Genomic DNA, 23,967 nt, shown 5'->3' on the forward strand with positions numbered 1-23,967 from the left:
GTTTCCTTCCCCAGATCCAGGGAAAGAAGAAGAGATGTAACCAACAACTTTTTTGGTGGCATTTGGGAGTGGTTTTAGAGGTGACAAGCACAAACATGCTAAAGCCTGTATGTCTCTGCTCCACTAACTATAGTATTTCTGTTGTGCCCGGGGCCAGGAAGCCCCTCTCTATGGCACAGCAATTCTCTCAAAACACAGAGGGAGCAAAGAATGTCAGAGTGAGGCAAAACTTCTGACAAGAGAGGAAAGGTCAAATGGATTTGTTGCTACACATAGTTGCTGGCCAAAACTGCAAGCCAAACTAGTACATAGAAGCAACACCAGCTTCTATGGCACTCTTCACAAGAGTGCTCAGTAGTTAAGAGAGCTCCTTCTCCCATGTTCAGAAGAAAGCCACAACTCTGTAGTATGGGCAGGCATTGCAGATTTCAGTTGTTTGTGACATTCCCAATGACTCTGCGCTAGCGTCTGGTGTCCTGTCTTTGACATCCAAGTCTTGTCCTTGATATACATCACATGTCCATCAGTGCCACCAATATTCCTGAAAGATCAAGCACCTAATTAAATTCACTGCAAGGCTTCAGTTTTGAAGAGGCTGTTAATGCAAGAAGAATCTTTCTCTCTGTTTAATCCAAACTGGTCCAGTCTTGCTGGGAGGACCACAGACTTCATTCCAAGTTGCAGAATACAAGTTGCAGAATACACAGCACTGAAAGTCCAGGAATCTCTCCTTCTCCCTTCATACAGTCTGAGATGCTTTAACTTCATGCACTCATGTTGTGGCTGGAGAGTCCCAGTTACCCACACACAAAACAGATCTGTTGTGGCTATTCTTAGAAAAGAACAGCATTGTGCTGAGCAGAAACACTGCACCCTCTGCCACACATGCCTACTGCCCAGGGCAGGGGGAAAGACAGAAAGGGTGACGTGCAGGGAAATCAGCTGATGTAGAAAACCAGGTCAGGCCAGGCTGAGATAAGCACATGTATATCAGTGCTGATGTTCCAGAAATGGTACCTAATTATGTTGGTAATTGCTTAGCGCTCATCTACATTTAGAACTTTGGCACTGCCTCTCCCTTCATTCAGTGCTACCTTTTCTGATGTCTTACATGCACCGTCTCACAGACCCCCTGTCTATGATTGCAGGGGCCTCCCCACTGCAATCCCTCTCTCTCCATTTGCAGAACAAAGCAATCCCTGGATGCTGGCTAATACAAGCTGAAAATGAATTTTTGATGTCAGTTGAAGAAAACAGTCACTAATGATTCACAATCCAGACCCTTCCCAAGAGTTTGGCTTTACAATTCACTGAAGACTGTCATTGATTACAGCTGCTAGTGATTTTATTACATTTCTTAACTTTCAGTATCTAATTAGAATAAATCCTCTAATTCTCCTATAATGCCAGCTTGAAAACAGCTTGGAGACTCTATTCTCTAATCAAAGGTAAAAAAAAATCAAATTTCTGCGTACGTAATTTTAATGTAGACTTCAGTGCCTGCTCAGCACAGAAGCAGTAATACATGGTAACAGCCATGCTAAATGTTTAAAATTCTTTTAACATGCAAGCAAACCACCTTACACTTCAGGAAATATGAATTTTTTAATCACTGTCTTTGTCAAACTGCTGTACATTCTATAGTTTCTAAGGCCTTATTGAGCTGTCACATGAAAACAAGCTATTTGCTTTTCATAGGATGACTGAAAGCAGCTTTCTGCCAAGCTCTTTGTAGCAGTTACTGTTAACAAATTATGACATAGTTACATGTGTATTGGATGTGTGTGTGCACTGCATGAGGCTACACACACACACAAATCTCAGGGGTTTTGCAGCCTCCAGAAGCAGAGTTACTTCCTAAATTTGCCATCTCTCGATGTGTACAGAGCAACCTGCTGCAGAAAGAACTGGCAGCATTTACAAGAACAGCTACTAATGTTTGGTGTCTGAGCAGGGTGCATTTATCCAACATCCATCTCTTCTCATAACCTGTTGGCCTAACTGGCATCATCCCTCCCAAAGCCAAGAACTAGGGAATGGATAGCCTGGGCCAGAATATATTCCTTCCAAACAGCCTGAAGAAGACTGGGAAATTATCTTCTCACTTCTAATGCTACAGAAGTAGCTGGATGACTTTGTGGAGTTCAACCAGATGCCATCACCAACCTCCCACCTCTGCTTTCTCTTGCAGTGCTGCTCATGAATTCCCCTAGAAATCTTTTGATCTAACATGGTAACACCTAAAAGAAAAACAGGGCTCACATCCATCTTCTATTTCATTCCTTGTTCTCTCATCTGCTGGATATAGGGATGGTGGCTGTGTCCCCAGCCAACACTCAATAACTGCAGCCATTGTTTTCCAAACAGCAGCACCCTCAGCCTATCTCTTCTGCTTGATTCGGTAGATGACAAAAATTTTTCAGCAGGGCAAAGACCTTCCAAGGAAGGAGTGGGCTCTTAATTATTATTGTCAGTTATCTACTGCCACTCAAACGAAAATCTGATAAAAGCCAGCAGAAAGAGTTTTGGATGCCCCATTCTGTGCTAATTCTCTACTCCTGTCTGACACTGCTTGTCCCTGTGTTAGTGATAATGTTATAAATGTGGATTAGAATGTCAAGATGTGCATTAGCAATGAGAACCCACCATCAAAAAATCAAATAATTGCCTGCTTTCCTCATACAATATATTAAAATATCAGTTCACATAAATATAGATAGAAAATTTAAAAATAAAACAAATTAAAAATCCCCAAAAATGGTATTTTTTGTCCCAGTGGTTTAAGTCAATATGAGCACTCCTTTCTGGCACAAATTAATCAGACTATTACCTATTACACTAGGTAGAAATAGTCAGGTAAATATTATTTTCCCTCTGTCTCCCTTCTAATGGAAAACAGGAACTACAGATTTGAACAGAGATTCAATTTTTCAGCTTCTACTTTTAAAAAATGGAGCTTCAATTTTTGACTGCATCGTTTTTAGACTGCTTTCTCAAGCAACCCATTTAAACTGGGATGTGGTAAAATGACACTAAAAATTACTTTTAACTGAGTATGTGGCCCAACTAGAGACTTCTTTTCTGGCTTGGGCTGAACAGGAACAAATTTGTGTGTGTGCTGCTGAGAAGGTTTTGGAGGTTTGTGATAGCATGTGCTCAGGTCCACAATGCCAGCTTGGCAGCTCATGCTCCAGGATTTAAGAACATGTTCCATGGGCTTCTCAAAAGCAAGAGTTAGTTTTGGTGCACATTTTCTTTGTGGTACAGACTTTCCTAGATCTTTCTTCAGTATTTTCCACTGCTTCTCTTTTAGAAATTTCTGACACAGCTCATTGTCACCTAGAAGAGAGCTAAAGTACTTGGTTGTGAAATTGCACTTCTCATGTAGCCAAAAGTTACTAAAACAGCAAGAAGGAATCAGAGTCAGTGCTGGTCAAATAGTCAAGAACCTAGTTCAGTTCTTCCTCTGTGGGCAAGGATGGTAAACTCTGGCTGACCTGTGCAAAGGAAGTTCTGCTTCAGATATCAGCCTTGGTGAATGCTATGCTTCAACAATGGTAACATCAAAAAATTGTTCCCCTCATTCCTCAAAACGTCAGTACTCACCATATTATGCCAGCTTTGCCTTCTCAGCAGCCTTAAATAAATCCATCTCCAGAAGACAAGGTTTTATCTAGACAGCCAACTCTACTAACCTTTCTGTAAATCACTTAAGTAATGGGAAAGAAAATTTTTTCTGACTAAGTTAGTAAACAATACTACTTCAACACAGTGGAAACAGCATGCTACTGGAATATACTGACAAAAATTCCCTGGAAAAATTAAGTGACAGAAACTGGAAATCTGAAAAAAGCATCCAAATTGTACTATTACCAATCTGTAATATTATTAGCACTACCTGATCCTGGATCCTATAAAACTTGGCAAATAAGCTTAACATTATCTTTTGTTACCAGACAATGCTATAGAGAGAGAGAAAAAACCCCAAACCAACAACTTTTTATTCCTCAAATATCTCAAGACACTTACCAGTGTAAAAATTTTAAACATGCCAGCTGTTGCCTCTGTTTCTGGGTTTAAATGAAACATTTATCATGGACTCTTCTTTTTATCATCTCACTGGTATGTCAGCAGCAAGACACTGAATAATGAACACAAAGTATTCTAGGCATCTCGTAACAGAGCAGGAAGCATCACTGCCTCACACCACATGGCTATGATGCCAGTCAGACTTCTCTGGAAACCTTATCTTTGTAACATTATGCCCAAAAAGTATGTTTCTCTGAGTGCAGAGGTGGCTCCAGCATCTCTTCTTTTTGGAAATTCTGGCCATTCAAAATTAAATACAATCCTGGTTTCCCTACTTGAAACCATTTTAGCTGCAGTCAAGAACCTACAGTCCACTTCAAAATAGTCATTTTATTGCTAACAAATGCTGACAACTTCAAAGAAATGGTAATTCATCAATTCCGAAACACAGATAAAAAGAGTGAATACAATGTGAAGTCTCTCTGAAATGTCTTGATAATTATCAAGAATATTCAACTTTTACTATTTGTTAGAAAATATATGAAATATCATATCTTGCAATGAAGTACTTGTGTCTTATGCTCTAAGTATTAACTACTAACTTATTTTAACTTACTCTGCATAAGAGATCAAATAAAACAGACCCTACACTGGATACACAAAGGAATGAACACCAAGTAAAAGCTTGACAAAGCCAACAGAAACCAAAACCACCACAGACTGACGTTTTACAAAGTGCTTTATTTCCCAGTTATTTCTGCAATGGCTCATAAACATTATTTTTGTTTGCAAGATCAGAATAAACATCAGTGCACGACCAAAAGTATTAGCCTGTGGTTAATCTCTGGAAGATCTTACCTTACTAATGTTAATGATGCTGGCTGACTTTATGGTACATTTTGTTAGCACCTGTCCACAGGGAAACTTTTCCATTTTTGCAGTTATTAGCTAATCTCACTAGTGATCCCTCATTCTGCAAAGGAGTTCAGAAGTCTGAAATAAGAGGAGACACTTTTGTTCATGGATTAAACTAGATGAATGAAAACATTTCACTATGAAAACATCAATCTTTTTACAATTGCAACTGATGAACCCTAGGTCACAGCTCCTGAAGATGCTAAATTTGGTTCCAGTGTAGTCTGCCTTTTTTTTTTTTTTTTTTTTTTAAAAGATGTCAGATTCACTCTGCCTGATCCAAGGAAAAATCACAAGATTATGGAGTACTTCAGCACAAAAGACTTTTGGGTAGTTATGGAACACGGATAATCATGGACTTTTCCAGAGCAGCTGGTGGCTAAATGCAAAATGAGGAATTCCTTTCCTTTTTATAAAACTTCCAGAGAAAAGAGAATTGCCATATGTATTATTTCTATTATTTCTTTTCTGACATGGCCAGAGAAGTTTAATGAATAAATTATACAGCAAATAAACAGTAAGACAATAATGAACAGTGAGTGATATCATTGGAAGAAATTACTTGATGAAGTTACAATGACAGTGCAATTCTTTCTGAAGCTCATCTAATTAATTATCAAAGAAGTCCTTTTCGCCCAACTCTTCATAAACAGTTTTATGGACAACTAACAATTCACCATGTTCCTTTTTTCTCTTTATGGTGAGATGTGAAGAGAGCGGAAGAAAAAAAAAGAGATTAATTTAGCTAATGTTAGGAAGCTATCCATCAATTTTGTATTCCAAACAGAGCCCCCAGTATAAACCAGTAAGTGTGTCATGTCACCTAGTACCCTGTCTAGATGCCCTTGGTGTCCAGTGCCAGGTATTTTCCAAAGGTGGTGTAAGAACATAGATATAAAACTTACCCTCTCAAGGAAGTTCCCTTCTTATTCAGGAAAATAATCTCTGAAACGCACAAGAGTATAAATCTCATTCCCAAACTCTGTGTATTTCTTTTCCCAAAGTTAACAGCACTTTCACCAAAGATGCCACTCACTGCAAACTTTGCCCCACTCTGAAGCACTGCAAGACGTAACACCGGGAAGATGCCACACCCTTAACACCTGTAAGAACAGCTTTACCAAAGTAGATGAAGTAGAATCTACTGCTACAGCACCCTTGCCTCAGAATGATTCTCCCATGCTCAAAGCTGTAAAGATATGGCTAGTATTCTTTTCCAGCTGAAATGTAATGGATTACACATGTTCCTGAGTTAATTCTCCAGCTCAGAGCTACTCTAGTGAAGAGGTGAGTAAGCTGAACTTGAAAGGCCTAACCAGAATACATCCAGAAATGCAACTCCTGATTCAGACATGGTAAACTACTTCCTACACACAGAATGAATTCTTAAAAATCAAAATTTGATCAATTTTTTGTCTTACTTAAAAAATTGAAGGCAATAGTGACTTGCAGTGATCAAACAGAAATCAGGATTTTTTACCATGACGTGCATCCAGATGTAAATTTCAGTATTTGAATCAATATGAAGAAAACTAATTTATTGCCAATTAAAACAGATTACATCACTGAGAAACAAAGGAAAATTAAAAAAACACATTCCTTTCATGTTGCCTTCTTTCCTCAGACTCAACTTCACACTGAACACCCAAATTCTCTGTCTCCCCTTGTCCAAGGCAGCACAGGGCAAAGTAGGGTCAGTCTGTAACAGCTTCTTCCTATCGCTCCATCACGTGTCCTCTCCACAGGCCACAGTCCTTCAGCAGAAGCCTGTTCTGGCATGGCTCCTCTTCATGGACTGCAGTTCCTTCAGGAAAATCTGCACCTGCTCTGGCATGTGATCCTCTGTGGTCTGCAGGGAAAATACCTGCTCCAGCACCTGAGGCAACTCCTCCCTCTCCTTCTTCTCTGACTTTGGTGCTCAGAGGACTGTTTCACCTTCTTCCTCACTCCTCTCTGCCATGCAGCGTTTTGCCCGTTCATACAGACACCTCCACAGAGGTGCCCCCAGCATCACTGACATGCTCAGCTGTGTCCTGTTGTGGGTCCACTGCAGAGCTGCCTGGAACCAGCTGTGTCCTGCACAGGGCCACCCACACCAGGGCACCTGAACTCAATACAAAAGCACAAACTAAAAGCTGGACATTAAGAACTTCCTGGGGCCATCTCCTGTGCTCTCTTTCTTGTGCCCGAAGAGTCATTTGTGGGGACACAGTGGGGCAGACCCACAGACTGATCTGGATTCACAACAATAACTTTGTACTGCTAATGTGCTGGTACACAAAGTGCAAGACACTGCTCTCATCAGCACAGTTCTGCAGTTGTGCTGGCCTGTGTGGAGATGCAGGTGCAGGAGCAGAACCTGTGGCAGGTGCTTCCTCTGAGGACTTCTGGAGTGAAAGGGGCAGAGGAGCTCACCCCAGTATTTCCCACTCCTTAAGCAAAACACAATGATATCTTACAGTTCAGTCATGTAAGAAATCAAACTCCAGCACAATAAAGCAGAGAGGAAATTAAACTCCAAAACATGGGAAACTGAGGATAGAGAAGTTTTTTAAGATCAGAAATTTGTTTCTGTGCTGCTCTGGGTATGAGAAAGAAGCAACAGGAGAAAAGCAGAAAAGTGGAAAATGAGAACATGTTAAAACGATTTCCCCACTCCCAAAAAGCAATAAGCATGAGTGCGAGTGGTACGAGACAACAAAAAATAAGGCTAGGCCAGTGAGAGGTAATTTTATGGCTTGTATTATATACAAAGTTAGACATACACTAGCACCTAACATGAAAAACCTGCACACCCACCAAATTATTGTGAGGATATTGATTTTAAACTGGTAAAGCCCTCTTTCCACAGATTATCTGTTCTCAGTAGAAGTAAGGTCAAGAAGGTTCCCACTTCCTCCATCTCCTTCCATGTACAGAACACCTCAGATGTGATAACAGCTTTGTCAACAGCCAAAAACATGGAGTTGTCAGACCAGTTTGCATTCAGAAGATAACTAGTGCACTGAAGATAAAAGCAAACATACAAAATTACCATTCTAGCTTTTATTAGATGTGAGCTCAGAGCATAAACAATAACAAAATCAACAATTAAAAAGTAGTATATTAAAAAAACATTTACCATCTAAACTGAGCCATTTCAGCCATAAGAAATTGCAATCTTGAGCTGTAACTTTGAGAACTTTCTATCTCCTGCAAGCAGCTTTTTGCAAACTTCTCTTCCTCTTCTGCTCTCTGCTCTGGTCTCTTGACAGTTATCTGGAGTACTCTCAGAGGTAAGTGATCCTGAGAAAACAGCCAATACATAGTGAACTAAGAGCTAAAAGTGGAAGACAAGGAGGAAACACCTGCACATTTCAGAAAACTGAACAGTGTCGTGGAAGAAATAAATAATTTCCAATTCTCTCTCACATTTAATTTTAGCTTTAAGAGAAATAGCTACACAGAAAAGTTAAATTTATGTAACTTAACAGTGACCTGACAAAGCAAAACTGAATTTAGATCTAAGATAGATATTTTAGGCCAAACTTGTGATTAATTTGCAGATGCACTATTGAACTGTAGGTTGGCAGTGGGGAGAAACAGATTTGTTTTCTTCTTGCTGTTGACCAGTGTTTGTCAAGAAACATGTTTAAGAAAACGTATTGTGTAAGGGCAGTGCTATGTAAAGAGCAAGAATGCCTACTTTTACCATGATATTCTTCAGTTGCTTACTCCTTCTACCAGCTCCTATTCCTAAATTAAGCATGCTTGAGGGTGACTGTTCTAGGTGCTTGAGGGTGACTGTTCTAGGTGCTCCCAACTCTCTATATACAGCGTCCATCAAGTTTTTATACACAGGGACTTTATCTTCCCTTAAGCTGGAAAGCAGAATTCCATGAACCATCTTTCAAGAGATTAATATGAGCAGCTTTGCATCAGGTAGAAACACAAATGCAGCTGTTCTTGCAAGCTGGAAGGTTTTTCTTCTGCTCAAGTACTCCAGAACACAGGGGCATAGCGTCAGAATTTGTCCCTAGCTCAGACAGAGCTCAGATTAAGATCAAATTCACAACAGAAGGCTCTCAGTTTGTGAGACAATTGTTTTTGACACCACTGGTTTCACCAAACCAATGCAAATTCCATGCACAAAGAAAATTCATCGCATCTAGAACTGATGTGATACAGATGTTAATAAACAAAATATGGTTTGCAGATATTTTAACTGACATGCTGTCAAGTGACCAGGTAGATGATGCAAATGAAAAAGTGTCCTCACATGATGGGATAGGTCTTAACTATGGATTCTGGTGTTATAGGCAAGACTGATCTTGCCTTGTAAATCACTGAACACAGTGATTTACAGCACAGCTGGAAGATCATCTACAAAGGAAGAAAAGTGCCAAACCTTTCAGGCTCTGGGCATGGTGGTTTTGAGGGGTAGTTTGGAATGCTTCATGTTCTGGATAAAAAGAAAAAAAAATTGAAAAGGCTTTGGTTAATTTAGGTTATTAAAGGGTTAGAAATATACAACATTAGTATGTTAAAGCTTACTCTGTAAAAAGTACATATCTGAAAGGACTCTAGATAAAAGCTCTCTACTGTTTCTTTATAAAACAAGCTTTCATTTACTTTAAGAAAATGCACACAGACAATAAAAACGATCAGGAGGTGCCACTGGCCTACAGTTTCAGTATGACATGCAAAGATGGCAAGGTATGAATTAGTATTCATTACCATTTTGGGACACACCCATAAAAACACTGAGATCTGTCCAAACACTAGGCATCTTGTCGAGCAGGTCAGAGAGAGTCAGCAATAATACTAATATTCTGGAAAGGAAGATTTACTTTTATTCTCTATTGGAAAATCCTCTTCCTCCCACCAAAGAAAGTGTATTACATAGAAGGCACATCATCAAACTTTAATCTCCTCTGTTCCATTCCTGCAGGTCCTCTCATAAAATCTTACACACCTTCATGCTCTCCATGTCCCTTGCAGGCTTGTAGAACTTCTTGAGTGGGCAAGCAGAAAGAACAGCTATGTCAGCACACAAAGGCAATCACTGTTTCTCAAGGGTGCTTTCAGGACTAGCACAGAGAATGTTAGTCTGGCACAAGGACACTCAGCCAACACACACCTCTCTGTTTCTGGCTCTCCTACTACCATCTGATTGCCACACTTAATTACATTTTAAATAGTATCTACAGACAGAGACTGTTCTCCAAAGTGCAGAAGCATTCCTATGATCTTTCCTGGAGCCACTGAACTGTCAACATTTTGACCAAGGGATAGAGCTGAAATTTTAACATTATTTTAGTGGCAGTTTATGCTGTATTGACACTGTCCTGCTATAGAAATCCAAGTACATTAGAAAAATGTCCAAATGGCAGATCCAGTAGCACGTAAGCTTTTGCTCTCTAGTTCCTTCCTAGTGAGGACCCAGAAATCAACTCTTATGAAAGCACTATACTACAAACAGATTTTCATGATGAGCCTTATCAATCCCTATTAGAAAAATGATGAGGAAGAGTGAGAAATTTAATTTGCCTAGAACAGCATGCTCTTGTTTAAACAGGCAGAATGTCATTAACAGAAGCCAGTACATGCCAAATGACCAACTGAGCTGTGCTGCAGAGATGGTTGTAGTAAGAACATGAATTCCAATTATCCACATTAAAAGATCTGATTACATGTGCCTGAAAATAGCTGCATCATTTAACCACAGCTAAGTGTAATTAAAACTGTATTAAAGAACTATGTGCAAACAATTATAGTCCTGTCTCCATATGATTTTGCAGTACATACATATATATATGGATATGTATTTTAAAACTATTAAGTATCCAAAGGTAACTTGCATAAAGAGGCTATCATATACGTGCTTGTTGCAAGGTTTCTTCTATCTAGCAGAGGCTAACCGACTACTGATGAGAATTGCTCCCACAGCTCCTATTGTCCAGGGAAGAGTCCTTAGGACAAGGACACTCAGTACTTGTCCTCATAAAGCTTTCCATGCTTCTAAAACCCCTTCTGTACAAGAATAGGAGGGGTCCTAGATGACAAACATGCACTATTACTTTGTATGATACAGCAGTACTATTTCTGCCCACTCCTTTGAAGACTGTCCAGAAAACACATCATTCAGAAAATAAACATGTCATTTGTCACGTGCATCAGAAATGGAATGGCATACTAAGATGTAAGAGCTTATATTGGGGAAAAAAAAAAAAAAGGCATGCACATACACTCTTGTTATTTGCTGCCCCCTCCTTCTCCCCACAATTCATACCTCAGTTGCTGTTGTTGGATAGACCAGCTTGATAGCTTCTGACCTAAAAAATCAACACCACCTGTTTTACACAAGGCTTGTTTCATTCATTAATGAGGTGCACTGTTGCTGGGAGAAGATAATTGTTACTGATGGAATAGGCTCTGAAGTCTATTCTATGAAAGCTTTGCTCAGAAAGGCAGGGCAGATCAAAGATGATTTTCTCATCCCAGACCCATAAAGAGCAGTAACTTTCCCCAGCACCATCCTCAGCTATATCACACTTTTTATCCCTAATGGAACAGATTCCTCCTACCTAAACATCTGAGAATGTATCTGCTTGAATAGGCTTAAGGGAGAAAACTGTACATTTGCCAACAGACAGACAACTTAACAGGCAGCTACCATCCACAGCCAGAATCAGGAATTCAAGTGGTATGAAAGAGGCCAACCCTAACAGCTGTCAGAAACCATCCTTTCCTCCTTGTTTTATCAAATCTTTTCCGTTGCTGTGAATGTAAATGGCCTGTGAAATGGGGCTCCTTCATATTCATTCCAGTAATGGTGATAAACCCCTAAGCAAGCAAGTAAAAAAACTTCAATTTAAAGTAACATATCTACTTATGATAGTGGGTAAAGAGGGAGAAAAACTGATGGGGCAAGGCTCACCAGTGTTTACCTGTGCAGTGAACGTAGCAGCTCCTTCAACAGTCCAACACTGAAACACTGAGAACTGCAGGGCCTGAGGGCATGGGATTTCTGTGGAAGCCTTAATAAGTGTGAAGAAAGAGACATTTGGGCAGATGCTGAGCTGCAGTCAGTGGGATGAGGAGAGCAGCAAGGTAATTCAGTTGGGAAGAAAAGGCTTGTTTTCCTTGGTAACAGGTAAAGAAAAAGTCTCTGGCCCTGAGCTAAAGCTCCAAGAGGAGTTTCTTCTTCATATTAGAAGCTAAGAAGGGGCACCTCAGACTATGGGGAGTCATTTATCTGCCTCCAGTACTCACCAAAACTCAAGCAGCTTTTTTATTTTGAAGGGCAGGACAGGCTTCCCTTTTCTTCCATACCTTTAAATTCCTACCATGAACTCACACTATCCACTACTGGCATAGAGATAGACTCAGGAACTGCACTAAACCTTTGGGCTCTCAACCCCAAAGACCCCCCCCCACAGCACAGTCCCCATCAGCATTCCCAGCAGGACCCTTGCTTTTCAGGAACTTCTTCCACCTGGTCTCCCTGCAGTTATCCTACTTGTCCTCCATCATCCCTAAAATCCACTGCCCTGAAGGAGCTCTTGGATTTCTCCCCACGAGCCCCCATAACCACAAAACAGACCATTACTTTAAAAGAACAAGTTGTTAACATTTGAATAGGAATATTATACATTAAGTTACTATAGAAAAAAAAATATATATACACATACATATGCAGACATTTGTGCCTCTAAATTTTGTAGAAACTGCAATAATTTTGTACCACAAAAAGCACTCATTACCAGTACTGGTTTCCATCCAAGAGGCCTCCAGCCTTGAACAAGAGCTATGGATGTGTACCTTCTTACATCTTCTCTACATTTTACCAAAAGGTTATTTTTGCATGCACATACAGAAGCACAGCTCTTCTTGTAAAGCAACAAATCACTCTTACAGACAACCAACAACAGGGATAACTGGAGAATCAGTTGTTCATTTACAGTACTGTTGAAGGTCAGGAATTCTAGGTTTGCAAAATAAGTGCTTGCACACAACTACCACAAGGAAACAAAATAAACATCAGAAGAACATCTACAATTCCAACACAAAGTAATAACCAACTACTTTGCATCAAGCTACATAGCTTATGCTGAAAAATCAGCCTTGAGTATTCTGTTTAACAACTTTAACCATTGAAAGTGGTAGCATTTACTTCTGATTTTTCTCATATACATAGCAGTCTTCTCTGTAAAATTTAGATGGATATTAGTGAGCAAAGGCATTAAATTGAATACAGAGACTGGACATGGGGGATGAGTTCATGTTCCTCCTTTAGCAACATGCACAAAACAAATGTAAACATACTCTTTGAAAAAGAAAGATTACATTAAATTACAAAAAACCAACACAGTAATAAACCGAAGTATGTATTTGGAAGACAAAGAACTGAAATTCTGTGAAAATGAAGAAAACTGAGGACAAAAATGTGAGTATTGGCTGAAGAATCATCTAAAATAAATTTTTCAATAAACAGAACTGCAAGTCTAATCCCCAGCTTTTAAAAACAACTAATTCTTTATTGCTTCTTTAAAATTCTTCCAACTTTTTCTTCTATTGTTTTCAGACTACCATACAAATCAGGATTGAATACAAAATTCATTTCAGAGCCTGCAATTCAAGATGGACTAAAAGAGTGTTTTCTCCAGCTGTGTGCACTAGGTCAAAACCAGAAATACCATCAGAAATACTGTTCGGCACAGGATGAGACTGTAGCTCATGGTGGAAAGAACAGGGTTAAAACCCAGAACTGTTAATGAGGGAACTAAGCAAGAACTGATGGAAATGTAACTTGTCTTTCCCTAAGCTTTTACTCCAACCACAAATGTATTGTCTGCTTTGAAGAGAACTAAAATGGAAATAACCTCTTGCTGGTAATCTTTAGCTGTAATTTATTCTTTTGGAAAGAAGCATTCTCAACAATGAGGAAAAAATCTCAAAAAAAGAGCAATATAGGGAAAGAGAGTATCATTTGGAATGCACTCATTTAAACTTTCAGAAAACTGATGGTGATGGATTATTGAATACAGCAAGGAGGTACCCATTCTGGTATGCAGTTTTTGAGTTGGAAAAGAGAAGGGGACTGCTGGCTGAGTACTCCAGAACTAAGACTGCAGCAGAGAACATCCATTTGGGAGATATTTTCACAATTAGCAAAACAACCAACCAAAAAACCAATGAACAATCAAATAAAACAAAACTAAAAACCCCAACCAAATAAAAAAAACCCACAGGTAAGTCTTGGGGGATTTTTTCTAGCCAGAAATGAGTAAAGTTTACCACAAAACAAGTCAGTGTTGATACCAAATATGAGAGGCTCCAAAAAACTGGAGACTTTTTTGCACTCTTGCATGATAAAATACTGGCTCTTATTTAGTAAGAGCATGGTCCTGTTGGAAAATTCTAATGGGACCTAACCCAGAAACATGAGCTTTAAACAAATAGTGTTTACAATGTTACTTAACCTCAGAGAAGTTAATATATGTTAAGACTAAGATACAGGATCTAACTAACAGATTTTGCACATAAAGGCATTTGGAACACAAGTTTAATGTAAGATTTCTGAAAGCTTTAGCTTTAAATACTCAAAAGAAAATGAAAAAATCATTTTAAATGGCCACTATTTAGAAGATGTTTGTAAATGCTTGATTGTAAGTTAAATGTAACAATTTAAAAATGTTAATATTTTGGTTCATATAATATTCACACCACTTTCTTCTCTACATAAACTAATAATTTTCCTGGGGTTCTTTGCTTATTTGTTTTCAAGTCTGAAAAACAGAAAAGTCCTCACACTGAATTCTTCCACAGCATGCAGGAAAAAAACCCTAATTTTATGATCAGGCTCTCAACCACTTAGTAGGAACTAGTAACAGAAAGGCTCCTACTGCTATATACAAACTACTCTGAATGTTGCTCTAGGAATTCAACACCTGAAGCAAACAATGCAATTGCTTAACTTGGTATCTATGTTGGCATCAGTTTCGTTTCATTTCATTTACAGCTTTAAATTGATTCCAAGTTATTTGTAGGTGCAATTTTTTTTCTTAAAGAAACGTCTGTCACACATTACACAGCTCAATGCTTGTCACTTATTACGGCTTTGATTTAAATATTTCTGAAAGATAATTTTTATCACATTCAATTTTCTGAAGATTCCTAGTAAATATTTTAATTGTATGGACCACATTAGTCCTAGAATATGTCACTTTTGAAAAAGATGAGTTTGTTTTCTGAGTGTTATGGTGACAGCACACTTGGATATATTGCTTTGATTACTTCCTTTGTTTTCTTAGGTTTCTCTTTGTTAGGAATGTATCCAAAAGCCCTACATCACAAACAGCAGCAGGTTAAATCACATTTATCTGAGCTGATAGCTTTAAGTGCACAAAGCAAGAGGCAGATAAGCTGAATTGGCAGCATCAATCATTTTCCACGAGAAAGACTCCTGCATTTAGTTGTTATGACCAACTGCAAAGGAAGGCTGCATGCATCAATGAACCTCATTATAAAGCCAGAACTTAAGTTCAAAGATGTCAAAGTCAAAAACATTCACCATTACAATTCACACACTTTTCTTTATCATACAACCTTATGTTCACCTACCAACCTCACCTTTCTCCTCTCCTTGATCTTCACACCATTAACATTATGATCAGGTCAAAGTTGCATTTTCTTAAGCATCCATGTCCTTTATCACTTTGAAGTTTAGCATCCTGGACCATCCTTTTGTCACAAAACCATGGCCATACTGATCCACTTTGCTGTTGGATTCTGTGATCTTGGAGCTGACAGATTCTATGGTCTCTGTAGTGCAATAAGAGTCAAGGGTCTCAAGGAGAAAATGCAATCCCAGCATTGTGATCCACATTCTAAAGCTAAGGAATTAAAATGTGGAAGACCTTCAGAAACAATGAACAAAATGGGCCATTTGGACAGAATCCAAATTACTCAAAACTTGAAACAGAAGAGAGAGGTGGTGTTCCACAGGGCAACTGAATGACCTGGAGTTGGCAGTGAGCCACATCAGTCAAACCAAAACAGCTTTCTGTCAGAACTACTATAAAATATGCTTAGTCTGAATGTCATAATACAATTAAAAAAGAATGGCAGTGCTTTGAGAGCACCTGCATTTCCTTCCAAGACATTTAGAGTTCTCCAATTTGAAAAATCCTCCCAGGCTTCACAGGTGAAGGCGAGCAACTATGGTGAGGAACTGTGGCAGTCTCTGATTTTATCTATTTTCCATAGACAATGCTTTTTCTCTTGGTTCTTGTTTAACTTGGCTCACACAGGTAACAACACCCTCTGTATTTTCTTCAGCTTAAAAACAAAGCAAAAATCAAACACTGAAGTTCAAACTCCATTGACAATGCTTCAGCCCCAATAACTGTGCATTTAAAAGAAAAGTATTTCAGGAACTCAAGCTAATAGGTAAGGCACATAGGAAGTTTACTGCTTTTTAGCTGGTCAGCCAGTTGTGTCACCTACTGTGCTCTAAGCCATTGCAAGTTGACATGAACTTACTGGAGTAAGGCCCTCCTCAAGTAACAATATTTAAACCAATTTATAAAAAAAAGTTTGGAGATATAAAATCACACTCACACAAAATGTCTTTCCTCTTTCCCATGGAAAAATAAAGCTGCCATCTTAATTCTTGTTTTTGTTATGAGGGACTTTTTTTTTGAAGGGGAATGAAGAAATAGGGGTGCTATTGCTGAAAAAATTGGCTCTAAAGCACGCTGGTTTACAGAATGACTTACACTTCAGGCACAATTGGCCACTTCTTTTGAGTAAAACAGGATTTCTTTAAAAATTCACTTACAAGAAACATTTGATAGGTTCTCTGAAATTCTTTTACTCTGCAAAAAAAAGAATTTCTCAGGAGAGAAGTCAAATTCAATTATAAAATGGAAAGCAACCAGTTACACAAACTTTTGAGTACAAGTAGAAAATGCCTTAAATTTAACTTTGACAATACTGTCACAGCAAAAGAATCCATTACTACCTTAACACATATAAGTTTCAGTATATTTCCTCAACTACCCTTAATTTATACTAAATTCTGAAATACTCTGAAAATGAAAATCTAAGAATACATGAAGAAATAAAAAGGAATAAAGTTTTGCTGACCTGCAAAAGTCATTGGTACTTATCGAGATGGTAATTACCGCTATGTCATTATGAAGGTGTAGCTATGATCTAGAACATCTTTACCTACATGTTCCTGCAGAACTACTCAAGATCCATCTTTTTAGAAGTCACAGATGACATGAGAAAATAATACAGAAATAACAAAGCATTGCACACAAATGTTTCAGACTCTGGGTAGGTAAAAGACCATGTTGTGCCGATTTCTATGTGCTCCATATCTAATAGGTCTTCTTCGTCAAGAATTAACAACCAATCTGTGAGAATGCAAGCACCCGTTCCCAATCAGTTCCTATGGCTGAGAACTCAAAGACTGTATTTATATTTGATAGCAATGGTTTTAAAGAGCCTTCCGTTTTCACATAAAGCTATTTATGGTGTTTATTGTGTAGTTTTTAAAAACTGTTTTCAAACAGAAGTTTGAAATTCCCAGCAATTACATACAAATTTATCTGATCACTTCTAAAACATACTGATGACTACAGAATACTATTAAAACATAATTGAAAATTTTCAGAGATCTGCTGGGATTGTGTAAACAAAGAAGCCTTCAAACCCCCCATATTTCTTTCCAAAGAGTTCTAATTAGATTCAATATCCATTATTTTCTATTCTTATTTCTCCCTAAAAAAATAATTTTGAAGATCATAATTACAGCTAAATACTAGGATTTCTGGCAAAAATACTGTGCTTAACATAGGAGTTGGTATTTGGTCAAAGAAACTGACTAGCATCTTTTTACAGCAAAAAATAAGTTTGGGGTTTTTTGTGGGTTTTGTTAATTTATTTTGGTTTGTCATTTTTTTCCTTTGTTTTAACAGTAATAACTAATAAGAATTGTCTGAAAGAAGTCTGTGTTGGAGTTCTCCACTATCAACACATTTATCTCCTATCTTCAAGATACACAGAACAAAATCCACTGTATTTTCTATATTTACATATTATTGAGAAAACTGCAACTTACTAAGTGCTGGATGGCTGTCCACAATCTGTACTGGAATAGTCTGTACATCTCCTAAGAGAATCTGATGGACTCCTCCTTCAAGGTTTCTGGAGTCATCCACCCCTCCAGCTGGTACCAGCTGGCCCATGGCAACCAGACTCTGATCAGAGCCAGGCAGAGTCCCAAAAGCAGGAGCAGCAGCACTACGCTGTGTTAGGCCAGCACCTGCTTGCAGGCTGTGCCCCTGACTAAGTGCTAGAGAATGGCTGGTTATTGCACTCCCTAGGGAATCCAGGAAACTCGAAGGGCTGGGAGGGGAATGGTTATTTACAGCTATCAGGGCCGTTGATCCGTTTGTTGAGGTAAATGTTGACTGCAGCTGTAATCCCTGTGAAAGAGAAGGCAGAAGTACCAACATACCAGTATTTACAGCAGAAGCAGCTTGCATTTAACAGCATGTATTGTATTTATTGGAACTAGATAGCCTCTGACTTTCTACTTATTATCTCTTTTGAACACTCAATCCTAGCAACTCTAGGCTCAAAATGTGCTTGAAAACAATTAAGACAACAAAATCCAGCAGCATTTAGAAGACTGCTGATGACCATAAAGCTCTAATTTTGGATTGATACGCAGTTTCAGATCACTCCCCAGTACTGCCCATTCCCACAAGAGATGGGTATTATAAGCTAAGCACGCTGCTTTAAATAAACTGGTGTGAGGTAGAGCCAGGCTGTCCTCAAAAAGAAAGGGAAACAGCAAGTAGAACAGAATCTTACTACAGACTGTACTTCTAGCAAAAAGATCATGCATTTTATTGTGTTTCAGGAAATATGAAGGCAGCTTTTCAAAGCAGTTAAGGAAGAAGGATAAGAGAGCCAGCTTCGAAGGGAGATAAGCTTTAGAAGAAGCTCTTTTAGCATGACATTCTTATCCCTCTCTCTTCAGCCCTTCAACCTGCAAGTTTAAAGCTCTGAGCTAGGAGCAGTTTCAGGATTTTAAGGTATTTTCTTGAGAGGCTGGAGAAGGATTTAAAAGGAATAAACAAGACTGTCTCATCTCCCCACTGTTTTGCAGCATTTTCATTATAAAATGACTGGACTGTGTGGAAAATGAATAGGTACTTGGTTTGAGGTAGAAACCCACTACCTTTATCCTCTTGGTTTTGCCTTCACAAGGGACCCTACCTTCGAAGTGTCAAAAGTTAGTAGTGGGATCCCCTGTACCACAGCTCTGTGCTAAATGTGATGTGCAAGAGCGACCAGACTAAGAGCTGACAGCTACCTCAAAGTCTGTGTTATCCAGCTATTGTCTGGCATCAGGTGAGAGGGAACTTGCTGTTCTCAGCTCGCCTTCAGCACTTCCAGCACAGCATGTTTGATGTTCTGTAAATGACTTGACTGTACCTGAAGTTGTGCAAATATCTTGGGCTGAAGTGAAGAGAGTGAAGACAACAGCTGAGCTGTTTCTGGTGTCAAGGACTCCCCACTCTGGTTGGATTCTGCTTTGGTGATGACTGACTCCCCTCCTGAGCTCCCTACAGTGTCAAAGTGAGGAAGCACACAGTTATGACAAATCTCTTCTGTTTAATAAAAGCCACCCCTGTGAACCAAACAAACTCCCTTCAATCTCAATACAGATATCCAGAAGACACATATATACATATATATATATATGCTGTTCTCTTTGCAGAACTTGGATGCTAAAGAAAGAAGACTGGGTATGACAAAAAGACAATACTGCAGGAAGATTGTATGTATCTGTACAGACCAAAAACCAGAGGCACCAATAAATCTGTTCCTGAGAGCAAAGTAATTGCACCCTACACCGTGCTTTGAATTTGTAGTTGTAACATAAAAGCTGAAACATTTCTAGCAAAGCAGCAAATAATTTGACAGTATCTACACCTCAGTAAGGGCTTAATAACAGACAGGTATCAAAAGAAAGGATTGTCTTCCAAAATAAAAACCTACACAGGAAATTTTCTGTCTCACCACTCCCTTAATATCTTTGTGAAATTAGCATAACTTCTATGCAATATCATCCAAAGTCCATTTATCTGGAGGTCTTTCAGCCTACAGATTACATCATATCCTCAAAATTCTTATTTAATGCAAGAATGATGGACTTCATTTCCTGAAGGTTTGTGAAAACTGGGATTTGCTTGTAGCGATTTCTGCAAGAAAACTTCTCATGAGATCATTCCATTTCCTGTCTGAGCCACCCAGAACACTTTGCTTAAGATTTATACAGATGCAAGCAGACATTGCTCAGCTTCTTACTTCTCAGTTTCACTGTTATGGAGGTAAAAGAAGAACTTGTCCTGTGAATGCAGATTAGTCTAGTGAATGCAAAAGATTTGAGAATGGTCAATGGCAAACACTATCAGAAAATCATAGAGAAAGTTTCCAGCAGTCTGAGTGGACGTAGATTTTTCAACATTCATACTGATCTGCAGACTCTTAACAATTGTAACTGACCGGAAGATACATATAAATCTATAAATCTTCTTGAATGCAAGTACTTCAAATATTTACACTCTTTTTAATATTATACAGAGATCCCATATGCATATGTGAATGTTCACATGCAGGAAGAGATAGTAGTTCTCTCCCTAGGTCGTACTCTACAGCAACAAGCCTAGGAAAAAAGGTAATAGTTCAACTCCTCTACCCACTACAAAGAAAGTTGTATCACAAGGAGATAGGGAGTTCTTCACAAACAAGTTCTGTTCTTGCCTGATTTCTTAAATGTATAGTTGTCTCCATCTGGCACAAGTTGGAATTAAAAAAAAAAACATATACAAAGAGAAGTCTGAAAAGTTAATGCTGTTCTCCCTTGCTACCTCTTCACAAACATTAATGAGAGCTCATTTTTAGGAAGTCAGGCTTCTTTTTTGTAATACAATTATAAACATGTGTTGAAATGTCTACAAACACATACCCACACATATAAGGAGAGAAGAGACATGCTGCAATTAGAGTTTCTGTTTATATTCACTGAGCTGGTTCACATGTGCAGAAAACTAAACAAATCCCATTCTTTTGCTTCCTGTAAAATTCAGTATGTCACTGGATGGATGTTTACACATTTGATAGGCTACTTTGTCTTAGAAAATTATCTGTGTAAAACAAAGAAAGCAAGAATTGGTCTCTTTCTGAATGTTCTCCAGCACTCCGTTCATACCAAAAGTCACCCCTGCTGAGCTCTATCACTGTTGAAGCTGTTGAAGGCACAGCTATTCTGTGTCTCTCCATAAAAACACAGTAATGCCAATATTAACACAGGCATGCAAGCTTACGCACAGTAAGTCTGTTCACATTGCAAATTTCTTTTTTTCCTAAAAAACAAGACTTCCTTAAAAAAGAGGGACACTGTTCAAGCTGAGTCTAAACCTCTTGTTCTCTCACAGTTGTAAACACTGGAATTCCTCCCTAAAGCACCAAGCATACATAATGCTTTTCAGTTCAAATTAATCCATTGCAGCAGCAGCCAAAATAAGAGTTAAAAAATCCCAAACAAAACAGAGCCCAACCTTGGCCTTGTTTTAAACAGTAAATGCACTGGTGTATGGAACTGTTTCACATAAATCAGGTAGACCAAGTCATTTAGGAGAACTCATGCAGTGAGCCAAACCTCTGGGGGTTTATATTTCCTGCTACAACAAATAAGAAATTGGCCCACGTCACTCCCTGACCTAAGGGGAAAAGGACACAAATGCATCAGCAGGACTTCTTCAGCAAGAACCACAGGATAACTGTTGACACGAGTAAATCCTGAACATGACAACTGTGGCAGTGCCCCTTTGGTCCCTGTAGACTTCTCTGTCATCTGCCTAGAACAAAATGTACCCACCACCATGTATCAGTTAAATGCAGAAACCAGCTGGCGCTGCTACTGAGATTAAAAACATCTGCGAAGTCTGCAGCATCATCTGAACGTGTGCAAACCATTAGGCTCTTCCACCTCACTTCAATCATATCCCTGCTAAAAGCCACAGATAGAGTTCTGATGAGTTTCACATCAAACCTGTTAAACAAAGGATGGGGAAAGCATCTACAAACATGAAGAAAAGTTCTTTTGGTGTCACACTAGACAAAATGTCCTTGAAACAAGGGTGGGAAGGACAGAATAATCTAATTATTACCAGCCACCATAATCCAACAGAACATCTTAGCCTACGTGTAATTGTAACTATGTGGGTAGCAAGTAGATCTAGTTACAAACACCTGTATTTTGTCTTAGTACGTGTTTTGAAGTTGAAGTAATAATAGTAGCAACCCACTTTCAACAAAGGAAAAACAGCGTAATATCTTGAAAAAAAACAGTCCTTTGACCAAGAATGCATAAAAATAAGTTTATATAGAAATCTACCATATCTACATTCTAGTTTTGCCACAGACTGGGAAGAAGTTTAACTGTGGCTCAGCAATCACTGGGAAGAGATGATACTTGGGTGCCACATTAATAAAGAAGTTACATCACAAAGAACTGAAGAAACACATCTCTCAGCCCTGCTGACACTTAACACCCGTGTTTCTATTTCTATTCTAAGCATCAAGGAAAAATGGAAAGGAGTGCTCTCAATTCCAGCAACAGAAATATAATGTTTGTTGTTCAGGGCCTGATCCTAGCACTGGAACTCATCAAGCCAATGACTTTGTGAGAAGCAGGAGTCTCAATGTGCATCGAAGTCCCTTTCAGCAAGATATTTAAGCATATGTGTAGCATGAGACATGTGGGAACTCAAGTACCCAGCTGGATCCTGGGTGTTGTGTCCCCTGACAGACATATCTGTTCAGTAGTAACTTAATTCTCTCTAAACAGGTGTTATTAGCACCCTCATCCAAGGTAAAATGTTCTTTCCAGATAACCATCCCATTAGAATTTTTGGTAGCTTGAAGATACTAAATAAAAGGCAAATTTATAATTTTAATACTTCTGCCAACAACATCATGACTATGCTCATTTTTTCCACACATGCAGTCAAATAGTTAAAAAAAAGTAAACCCACATAGTTATAGCAAAATAATCCTTCTTAAGTTCACCTGAGCAACGGGACATGACAGCAACCTCCCTGGAAGGAAAGTGACTTTCTGTGACATAGCTAACAAAACACACTTAGAGACAGACAGGTTATACATGCAGTCCTACCATCTGAAGGCGGTGAGGCAAACGCAACAGTCACTGTTTCTGTGAGGACATTCCCACTGTCTGTGGTCCATTGCAGCTGAAAGGAAAAATATCTCAGTTCTCAGAAAGGGTACAAGCTTGTCTACAGGAACACAGGCTCAATATAGGACTGATGGAAAAGTGTCTAAAACTACACTTTCTTATTTTCTAATAATTATGCATTTTTTGAGCTCTTGATTCACACACACAAAAAAAATCCTACTGTAAAAGATTTTTAAACGTGCACTGTATCAGGAAGGTTAATCTGCTTTATCTGCTCATGACAGTTTAGTGACTTTAAAATAGAAAATAGTCAAACTATTTGGCTAACTAACAAGCACACTCACTCACCTGGGCTACAACAGTGTAGGGAGAGGGAAAAGACTGATGACACAGCATGATTTAACAGTGCTGTTTGTCAAAGCTGATTTTAAATCAGCAATTTCTGAACAGTCAGTCTCATAACTGAGAAAACTAGGATCACTGTGTACCCTTTATTACTCAATACATGGAAGAAAATTATGGAACAAGATTTAAGAATTACTGAGCATTTGGAAGACTCAACTCCAAGCTTACTTCACTTGCTACAAACTGCATTTATTACTATTTACACATCCAAAATATATTGTAAGTCCTAATTTAGACTGCACCTGAGACACACTTTTTCCCCATTTTTCCAGCTACTGAAAAGTAGTAGTAACTTCTTCAAAACACAGACAGTGGCAAAGTAATGAATAAAATTTTATGCCACATGTCAA

General features: G+C 38.7%; 1 protein-coding gene across 20 annotated transcripts in view; it reads right to left on the reverse strand.

Moving 5' to 3' along the window:
* Positions 1-4,750: 4,750 nt before the first annotated feature.
* CARF (calcium responsive transcription factor) overlaps positions 4,751-23,967 on the reverse strand; it is a 38,891-nt gene continuing 19,674 nt past the window's right edge. For 8 of the 20 annotated variants that reach the window (XM_042040411.1, XM_042040412.1, XM_042040413.1 and 5 more), the window contains 4 exons: positions 23,192-23,267; positions 19,444-19,574; positions 18,059-18,425; positions 9,794-16,266 (listed from right to left, as the gene is read on the reverse strand). In XM_042040411.1, the coding sequence (XP_041896345.1) occupies positions 16,178-16,266; positions 18,059-18,425; positions 19,444-19,574; positions 23,192-23,267 (663 nt within the window). In that variant the 3' untranslated portion in view covers positions 9,794-16,177. Of the gene's footprint in view, positions 7,949-8,029; positions 8,230-9,331; positions 9,386-9,793; positions 18,426-19,443; positions 19,575-23,191; positions 23,268-23,967 lie in introns of those variants that run through there. The other 12 variants (XR_006018115.1, XR_006018121.1, XR_006018120.1 and 9 more) reach the window with 12 other exon arrangements.

The sequence above is a fragment of the Corvus kubaryi genome, unplaced genomic scaffold, assembly GCF_017639235.1.
Source record: "Corvus kubaryi isolate FWS band 111438036 unplaced genomic scaffold, C.kubaryi_AGA036_p1.0 37396, whole genome shotgun sequence".
Classification (NCBI taxonomy): domain Eukaryota; kingdom Metazoa; phylum Chordata; class Aves; order Passeriformes; family Corvidae; genus Corvus; species Corvus kubaryi.